Raw genomic sequence first — 10,412 nt, 5'->3', positions numbered from 1 at the left:
GCGCCCCCCCTCTCCGTTTCTCCTTGCAGCAGGAGTGGCGCTCAGGCAGGTTCAGGTACTGCAGCGGGGTCTTGTCCCAGGCAGGCAGAGACAGACGAGCAGAGCAGATTCTACTCCCTTTTTATGGATCAGAGACCATTGTTCGAGAAAGTACTGTCTGAATTAGCCAATCACCATTGGCCAGGTACATATTCTGTTAGAAGCAGGTTTTAATCTATTGTTTATTTTTCTGCCAGTTAACATAACCCTTGTGCTGCTTCTTTGCTATGCACTTATCTGGTAGGGCAAGAGGCCTGCTCATTCTGTCCTTGAGTGAATCAGTGGAAAGGCGTCACTTTTATTTTGCTGACTTGAAAAGCATTTTTTGTTTAGTCTTATGTGGGGGGAAGAAGATGGACCGTTCCCCACACAAGTACAGGTGTTATTATAGTCCCTTTGGAGCTGTGAGGTAGATGATGTTCCTGAGTAGGTTGCTTGTGAAAAAAGAGTCTCTAGTTCACTTTGGCTGCCCTTTAGCTTTGTGTTGAGTCTCTGTCCTTTGCAGCTATATATATGTTTGAGCTACCAATTTTTTCCTTGTGTGAACACAAAGTACATTTCAAAGCTCTTAGAAAATATATTTTTCTTTTCAAAGATCATGGCCAGAGCAAAGCTGGGAGTTGTACTAGCAACTGCATATAACTCTTGGCCAGTCATTTAATAATTAAATCTGTATTTTACCTACCTGGATAATAGGAGAATTATTTGGTACTGTAGATTCACATATCAGTTATGTATAAATACTGATTTTATTACAGCATTAGGATGTGTTAGTGCCTCAGAACGTGTGTATTAATCATTTGGGTTTGTTGTTATGCTGTGGCCTTGGAAATAAATTGGTTCTTATGTGATATTCACTGTGTACATTAAAATACCATCTCCAGAAATTCTTCTTTTAAGTTGCTTTTAAGAGAATTTTACTCAGTGCAGTTATTGACAAATATTTTTCTTATATGTTCCTTTATTTTACAGTATGTATTTTATTATTTTTGGGGGGGGGGGGAAGTAAAATGTTTGGTTTACTGTTTGGGTTTTGTGTTTTTTCTTCATATTTAGCAGACCTTGAGATGTCATCCCCATCTTTGTTGTATTGTCTGTTATTAAGTAACCTTTCTTTCCTTAACTCGTGTTTCTCTCCCATAAATGTTTCATAATTCCCTTGCACCATCCAGCATTTCATTCATTAGCCTTGAAGGAAGCATGAACTCTATTTTAATATTCTTTAAAAATGAAGTTTCAAAGTGGATTAAGGCAGATAAGACAATATTGAGCTTTTCACAGCACCTTTTAGAAGCAGGGAAGTAGCGTTACTTCGTGCTGTAGATGGAGGGTGGGAAGCAGCATACAGTTACATACATACAGTTACAGGCATCTTGGGGTGGATCAGGAAACTGAAGGATTGTCAGGGTGCAGAAAAATATCTCTGAAACATCCATACTTTCTCAGGCTGCTCAAGTACTAATTGCCCTTGTCTGCAGAAATGCATTTTTAAAAACCAGTAGATTAAATCTTAACCCTGCTATTTCTTGTCTACATTTTTTTTTAATTGCCATAAATTTACCATTTACTATACTTTTAAACCCATAAGTGATTTGTTCTATACTATTAATCTGTAAGTGAATGTGGTAATTAAATTATCTTTATTCTGAATTCCAAATGAAGATGTAGGTGGATGGCAGTGTGAATAATGAAGATAATATGGTAAATATTGATCTCTAAACCAAAATTTCCCTGAAGGTGCTTCAGGTACTTCTGAGTTGATAACGTGCAAGTTTATCGATAGCTTAGGTTTTTTGTGTTTGCACTGAAGCAATGCTGTTTATTAAATTATAACTTGAAGTAAAATGTAGGATACTGGTGTGGTTGGATACTGTTTCTTGCTTGCAGCCCATACTATTTGATGCTGTTTTCCTGGTAGATGTGAGAGAAATTGGGTCAGCTTGTAGATTCTTATACAACAAGGACTTGTATGGGAGACACTCAAGGAGCAATTGAATGGTGTATTAGATAATCCTAAAAAGTCTTTACATGACTCACCAGCATAGTGGTTCTCTGCTGAGAACAAATCTGTGTTACACATAGCTAATGTTTCTAAAGACCTTGCTTGTAGATATCATAAACCCTGTGTCCTTGACAATTTAGTATCACTTCATGGTGCTTCTTGTAAATACAGCTTTGTTATGCGAGATCTTCTGGCAGAGTGGTTCCATTGGAAAAGGAAGGCGTTTATTGTCTTGCTCTATGATGTTCAGCAGCTGCTCAGTTTCTGCTCAAAGTGACTGGATTTCTCCTGTGTCATGTCGGTACTGTAGGTTTGCAAATTGCCATAAAAACATTGTAATTTTATAAGGTTGAGGTCCTGTTCAACTGAAAGTAGATTTCTCATATATATGGAAATTGACCTATATTCTGGTCTGTCTAGGTAGATGACTACCAAGTCTAGGAATTTTCATGCTGGTGTTGTTCATAAGTGCTAAAATTATTCATTAAAATATGTTTAAAGTTCCAGGAAAAGAAGTTTAGCATATGTTGCTTACATGAATTTATTTAAATGTTATAAAGTAAGAGTTTAGAAATATTCTTATTTTCTGATTTGTTTTGATTATTCTAGTGAGGTGAACCACATTTAATGTGATTTGAATGCCATCTTTCATGGATGTGTAAAAGGAAGAATAGTTTGGTGTAACAGGATGAGTTCCATACTGTCTGTAATTGAAAGCAAAGGATTGAGTGAGTTATTTAGGTAAATTATTCTTACTGTTCTGTTCTTGTGCAGGCTGTTGTATTGTTGAAGTCCATATCTATTCCACTCAGTTTTCCAGACCATGTGCTTCATGCTTTGAGACTAAGAGAACCTTCTGAAATGAAGATGGAGGCAGTGGGAAAAACAGAGGAACTTGCTGATTTGGAAGTTCTACCAAAGACTTCTGAGAAGCAAGAGACAGCTCCTGATGAAGACAGACACATAGAACTGGAAAGACAAACTCAGAAAGACACTGTGCCCACTGCAGCAGACTCTACAGTGCTCTCTTCAATGCCTTGCTTACTGATGGAACTGAGGCGAGACTCCTCGGAGTCTCGGCTAGCATCTACAGAGAGCAATAAGCCAATGGGTGATCAAGTTTATGAGAGTGACTCTTCTAACCATTGCATGCTTTCCCCTTCTTCCAGTGGGCATTTGGCTGACTCAGATACATTGTCTTCCACAGAAGAGAATGAGCCCTGTCAAGCTGAAGCTGCTGTAGAGGGAGACCTTTCTCTGATGTCTGGGGCTGCAGTTGGGAGGAAATCCAGGCGATCCAGGTCTGAAAGTGAAACTTCAACAATGGCTGCCAAGAAAAACCGACAGTCTAGTGATAAGCAGAATGGTCGAGTTACCAAAGTAAAAGGTCATAGGAGCCAAAAGCACAAAGAAAGAATCCGGCTCTTAAGACAGAAACGGGAGGCAGCTGCTCGCAAGAAGTACAACCTGCTGCAGGACAGCAGTACCAGTGATAGTGACCTGACGTGTGACTCGAGCATGAGTTCATCAGATGAAGAGATTTCAGGGAGCAGCAAGACAATCACTGCAGAGATACCAGGTAGAGGATGTTTTTAAAACTGAACTGTAACACATATGACAATTTCTCAGCTGTCATGCTAAGTTAGATGAGTGACACTTGAGAAGAAGCAGAACTGTAGTTCTGAGTAAATTTGAAGGCTGCCAGTATATTACCAAGTCATGGGCAAATTTTAAAATCTGTTCTGAGGTTTCAGTGCACTTTTGCACACTAACAAAGTATAGAAATGGTAAATTGGAGGAAGGGCTATATTTGTATTCTGGATTTTTCAGATCTTTTCCTTTGTAAGCCTATATGAATTCCTATCAGTGCTATCAAATCCTATTAGATGGTGATAATCTAATGAATACATTCTTAAGATAAGTGGCCAGCTTTGCTTTAATATGTTAAGACCAGAGCTCGGCAGCTGTGTTAGAAATAACATAGCATACCTCTTGCCCATGTTATAGTAAGGCCCTGTTCACTATTGTACTTATACTGTGCTTTCAGGTCTACATTTCAGTGCATGATAAATCTACTTAGCCTTATTGTAAATTTTTGTAGATTGCAGCTGGTCACCTGTTTTGGGACATAAATATGGCTTGGTTTATGCAGGTGCCCAGGCTATAGCCATATCTACATTTTCAACATTTTAGACAAAGCTGTTAACCTTTTCCTATGTCATAGGAATCTATAATTTCTATACTTTTTATTTTCTGACACATCCATGTTAAGATTGAAGGCAGCAAATTATAGGGGTCTTCTCATTATTTTATTAGCAAAAGAAAGATGAATCCTTCAAGGCTTTTGTCTGCTGGGTATTTTATTAGTCCAAGTGCTGTGGAGAGGATTTTCTGTGACTTATTCTTGCAGCATATTATACCCTAGAACCATCATCATATGGCAATCTTCATATGGTAATCAAAATCAGATCAAAATAAACTTTTTGACCTGCCGATTTTTACTGAGTTGCATTCCATTTTGCCTCTTGTGCTGGAAGATATTTTTTAAGATAAATATCAGATAAATATCAGCTTACATAGGGCAAGAACATTTAAAGGAAAACTGCAATAAGTCTTAAGTTGCTGAACTAATATTTGCTAGATGAGCACTGGAATAGGCTCCCCAGAGAGGTTGTGGAGTCTCCTTCTCTGGAGACTTTCAAGACCTGTCTGGATGTGTTTCTGCGTGATCTGCCCTAGTTTTTGGTTCTGCTCTGGCAGGGGGGTTGGACTCGATGATCTCTGGAGGTCCCTTCCAACCCCTACCATTCTTTGATTCTATGATTCTGTGAATTATTTAAAATATTTGCAGCAGAATTTACAAATAACTATTTTAACTGACTTGATTATAGTGAATGATTCTGTCACTATGAGCACTGGCATTTTTCCCCATGTATTGCAAGGTAGCAGGTTGCACAAAGGAAGTGAATGTTTATTATTAGAAAGTCTGGGAAAGGCATAGTCCTCTTGTAATTATTGTGTAGTAAACTTTTAATAGAAATTCTAAAATTATTTTACCAATTTAGTAGTTAGTCAAACTTCTAGCTTTCATAGTTTTGTGCCTTTTTATTTACTATATTTACACTTTGAGCAATTAAAGCCTGAATTAAAGCCTGATTTAAAGCCAGTCAAAGAAGTCCTTGAGTTTTGGGACAGGTTCTTCTCCATCCCTAAAAAATGGAACACACAAAATAAATCCCCCAGGTTGTATTCTTCTTTAAGTCATAAAAGTACCTTGTGGCTCAGAAAGGGTACCACATGGTATTTTCACAGAATCACAGAATCTTAGGGGTTGGAAGGGACCTCGAAAGATCATCTAGTCCAATCTGGATGTGTTTCTGAGTGATCTGCCCTAGTTTTTGGTTCTGCTCTGGCAGGGGGGTTGGACTCGATGATCTCTGGAGGTCCCTTCCAACCCCTACCATTCTTTGATTCTATGATTCTGTGAATTATTTAAAATATTTGCAGCAGAATTTACAAATAACTATTTTAACTGACTTGATTATAGTGAATGATTCTGTCACTATGAGCACTGGCATTTTTCCCCATGTATTGCAAGGTAGCAGGTTGCACAAAGGAAGTGAATGTTTATTATTAGAAAGTCTGGGAAAGGCATAGTCCTCTTGTAATTATTGTGTAGTAAACTTTTAATAGAAATTCTAAAATTATTTTACCAATTTAGTAGTTAGTCAAACTTCTAGCTTTCATAGTTTTGTGCCTTTTTATTTACTATATTTACACTTTGAGCAATTAAAGCCTGAATTAAAGCCTGATTTAAAGCCAGTCAAAGAAGTCCTTGAGTTTTGGGACAGGTTCTTCTCCATCCCTAAAAAATGGAACACACAAAATAAATCCCCCAGGTTGTATTCTTCTTTAAGTCATAAAAGTACCTTGTGGCTCAGAAAGGGTACCACATGGTATTTTCACAGAATCACAGAATCTTAGGGGTTGGAAGGGACCTCGAAAGATCATCTAGTCCAACCCCCCTGCCAGAGCAGGATCACCTAGATTTTTCAGATCTGCCTAGATTTCTGACTTCCATTGCAGAGATCAGAAACCACTCTAGGATACTTTTCTGTGTCACTAGGCTCTTCTGTATTTGAGCTCTCAGTCTTAACCATGAGATGCTTACAGTGAAAAAATTCCATTGTAGTGCAAAAAATAACTTGATGATTTAGTGATTATTATACCAAGGCCCAATTTTTACTGCAATGTAAGATGTGGGAGTGCAAAAACCATCCTGAGGAACAATGACCTTTCATAGCATGTATCATCTGCTTGATACTAACTTACATTTAAGACATTAAAACTTTTGAGCTGTCCTTTTAGAATTCGGTGCAATGTGTACCTGTCATGTTGCAGTTTTCCTTTAAACAGAAATTAATTTGGTTTGTGGAAAATAGTCTCCAAGTACAAGAGAAAAATATTCTCTTTAGAGATAAGGACAAGGTTGGCCAAAAATGCATCCTGTGCTACTTGTGGGTTAATGAAATGTTGTGGTCTTAACAGATGCAGTGGAGTTCTGAGTCTGAATAGGACTCTGCTGCAGTGGTTGGTTCACATGCCATCTGCGATCCCTCTTGGAGCTGGGAAAGTGCTGAAATTATTTATTTTTTTTACTAGAAAGCCATTTTAGTGCACTTAGCATTACACTGCGATTATCCTCAAAATGTAGGGAATGAACACGTAGTTAGAAAATAATACAGGGTATCAAAAAGCATTACTGGAAATTCAGGCCATAAGTATCCTCTGCAAACAGTTGAAAGCTAAGAGAAAACTTCAGGTTTAACTTGATACTTGAACTTGAGAGTCAAGAAAATACAATTCACCTCTCAGGACAACAGAAGCATGAAAAAACTTTTGCCTTTACTTTTGAAAAAAAGTCTGTACATATTGATACAGAAGAGTTTTACAGATAGTCTGTGTTCCCCTTAGTCTTACTGTGTTTGGTCACTTCCACTGTAATGTTGATTACTGTCTAAATGTAGCTTATTATTGAGGCTGATTTTCAAATGTCTATTGTCTGAAAAATAGCTTTGTCAACAGAGATGCTCTAAAATTTTTACTGACAGTTAATGTGGCCTTCATATACAAAGGTTGTACATACTCTGGCTCTTAACCTTCTGTTGACGTATGTAGTGTTACAGAAAACAGTTTGTGTGTGGTCTGAAAATTAAATTGTCACATTTGAGAATATGTCATGTTACTAAACCTCTTCTATTTTAATAGTGCAGTTTTGTTTTTTTTTAAAACAATCCACATGTCTGGTTCTGGAATAGGTTTGACTAAATTAGTACAGTAAGGAAAATGTTCAGTGAAATACATAATAATGCCACAAATGTGTGGTGTTATTAGATTCACTTTTATGCATGCACCCAAATTGTGAATGGAGTTGTTGTGCAAGAGAGAGTCAGTTCTCTCTACTGAACTCAAATGTAATGTGGATTATAATACTGGCAGGCTTGGTTTTCTTCTCAACAAAGATTGAAGAGTTGAGATCTTATTGGTAATACTTCAATACAAATATTGTGAGCTCCTTAGGAGTTAAGCACAATATATGTTATTCTAAATGTCTTATATGGTGTTAATCTATGCTTAAAAATACAGATTCAATCTAAACTTCATGAATGCTACTGAGAATCTTGTAGCTGATCTGAGTAGCCATAAGCTTGGACTCTTTAGTCAGGGAATGCCATGATTTTTTAATTATTGCAGATGAGGAGCAATTTCTTATCTTTTAAGGACTGAGCCTCTCTTGTCAGCATTTAGGAATTTACCCTTCTTAAACAAACATCAGATAACATTCACATTGGGCATAAGAGGATGATCTTGGAGTCCTGAAATAGGTTCTGCTAAACCTGCTGCTGATGAAAATTTTTCCTTTAAGCAATTTCAATTTTGACCATGCAAATTAATTCTGAATAAAATTGGCATGGGAGCAGGTCTGGAAATCAATATTTATTTCTGTGTAAGCACTTTCTTTGGAATCATAGAATGGTTTGGGTTGGAAAGGACCTTGAAGGTCATCTAGTTCCAACACCCCTGCATGGGCAGGGACACCTCCCACTAGACCAGGTTGCTCTAAGCCCTGTCCAACTTGGCCTTGAAGCCCTCCAGGGAGACGGCATCCACAACCTCCCTGGGCAACCTGTTCCAGTGTCTCACCACCCTCACACTAAAGAAATTCTTCCTAATGTCTAACCTAAATCTATCCTCTTCCAGTTAAATACCATTACGCCTCATCCTATCACTACACATGCTTGTAAAAAGTCCCTCCCTGGCTTTCCTGTAGGCCCCCTTCAGGTACTGGAAAGCCGCTCTAAGTTCTCCCTGGAGCCTTCTCTTCTCCAGGCTGAACAGTCCCAACTCTCTCAGCCTGTCCTCATAGGAGAGGTGCTCCAGGCCTCGGATCATCTTTGTGGCCCTCCTCTGGACTCACTCCAACAGCTCCATGTCCTTCCTGTGTTGAGGGTTCCAGAACTGGACACAGTACTCCAGATGGAGTCTCATGAGCATGGAGTAGAGGGACAGAATCATCTCCTTTGACCTGTTGGCCACGCTTCTTTTGATGCAGCCCAATATGCGGTTGGCTTTCTGGGCTGCAAGTGCACATTGCCAACTCATGTTGAGCTTTTCAAGGACCGATACCCCCAGGTCCTTCTGTTCTCAATCAGTTTTCCACCCAACCTGTATTTGTGCTTGTGGTTGCCCCAACCCAGGTGCAGGACCTTACACTTAGCCTTGTAGAACTTCATGAGGTTGGCATGGGCCCACCTCTCCAGCCTGTCAAGGTCCCTCTGGATGGTATCCCTTCCCTCCAGCGTGTCAACCATACCACACAGCTTGGTGTCATCATCAAACTTGCTGAGGGCACACTCAATTCCACTGTCCATGTCACTGATAAAGATGTTAAACAGCACTGGTCCCAGTACCAACCCCTAAGGAACGCCATTTGTCATTGGTCTCCATCTGGACATTGAGCCATTGATCACTCTTTGAGTGAGACCAGCCAGCCAATTCTTTATCCACCCAGTGGTCCATCCATCAAATCCATATTATTCCAGTTTTGAGACCAGAATGTCATGCGGGACAGTGTCGAACACTTTGCGCAAGTCCAGGTAGATGATGTCTCTTGCCTTGTCCATCGATGCTGTGACCCCATCGCAAAAGGCCACCAAATTTGTCAGGCATGATTGGTGAAGCCATGTTGGTTGTTACCAATCACCTCCACATTTTCCATGTGCCTTAGCAGATCCTCCAGGAGGATCTGCTCAATGATCTTGCCTGGCACAGAGGTGAGACTGACTGGCCTGTAGTTCCCTGGGTCTTCTTTCCTTCCCTTTTTGAAAATGGGGGTTATGTTTCCCCTTTTCCAGTCAATGTGAACTTCACCAGGCTGTCATGACTTTTCAAATATGATGGAAAGCGACATTGCAACTTCATCTGCCAGCTCCCTTAGGAGTCCCTTTCAGGGTCTTTAGATGGTCTCGAACTTGCTCTTCTCCTACAGTGGGTTTATCTTCCTTTTCCCAGTCTCTGCCTTTGCCCTCTGTGACCTGGACAGTGTGGCCAGAGCCCTTACCGGTGAAGACTGAGGCAAAAAAGTTGTTCATTACCTCAGCCGTCTCCATATACTGTGTGACAAGGTCTCCTGTTTCCTTCTGAAGAGGGCCTACATTTTCCCTTTTCTGCCTCTTATCACTGATGTACCTGTAGAAACCCTTCTTATTACCCTTGATGTCCCTGGCCAGGTTTAACTCTATCTGGGCTTTAGCTTTTCTAACCTGATCCCTGGCTTATTGGACAACTTCTTTGTATTTCTCTCAGGCTACCCGTCCCTGCATCCACCCTCTGAAGAATTTATTTTTTCGTCTAAGTGTGTCCAGGAGCTCCTTGTTCATCTATGCACGTCTCCTGGCATTCTTGCCTGCCTTCCTCTTTCTTGGGAGGCATTGCTCCTGGGCTTGGAGGAGGTGATCCTTGAATATTGACCAGCTTTCTTGGGCTCCTCTCTCGTCCATGATATGCTACCAAGCAGATCCCTGAAGATGTTGAAATCTGCTCTCCTGAAGTCCAGGGTAGCGAACTTGCTGTGGATCCTCCTTGTTGTCCTATGGATCCCGAATTCCACCATCTCATGGTCACTGCAGCCAAGGCTGCCCTTAAGTTTCACATTTACCAGCCCATCCTTGTTGGCAAGAACAAGATCCAGCACAGCACCTTTTCTTGTTGGTTCCTCTGCCATTTGGAGGAGGAAGTTGTCATCAATGCATTCCAGGATTTCTGGGGCCTTGCTGTGTTGTCCCTCCAGCAGATATCAGGGTGGTTGAAA

The 10,412-nt window shown here is 40.0% G+C and overlaps 1 protein-coding gene across 1 annotated transcript; it reads left to right on the top strand.

Annotated features, from left to right (window-relative positions):
* Window positions 1-2,902: 2,902 nt before the first annotated feature.
* Window positions 2,903-4,108, top strand: LOC104390251 (uncharacterized protein C18orf25 homolog). The gene has a single exon (XM_009999355.1). It carries the CDS (start codon window positions 2,903-2,905, stop codon window positions 3,635-3,637), a length of 735 nt encoding a protein of 244 aa, XP_009997657.1. The 3' UTR covers window positions 3,638-4,108.
* Window positions 4,109-10,412: the final 6,304 nt, after the last annotated feature.

This window comes from Chaetura pelagica, unplaced genomic scaffold, assembly GCF_000747805.2.
Source record: "Chaetura pelagica isolate M959 unplaced genomic scaffold, ChaPel_1.0 scaffold566, whole genome shotgun sequence".
NCBI lineage: Eukaryota > Metazoa > Chordata > Aves > Apodiformes > Apodidae > Chaetura > Chaetura pelagica.
This window is presented reverse-complemented; position numbering and strand designations above follow the sequence as displayed.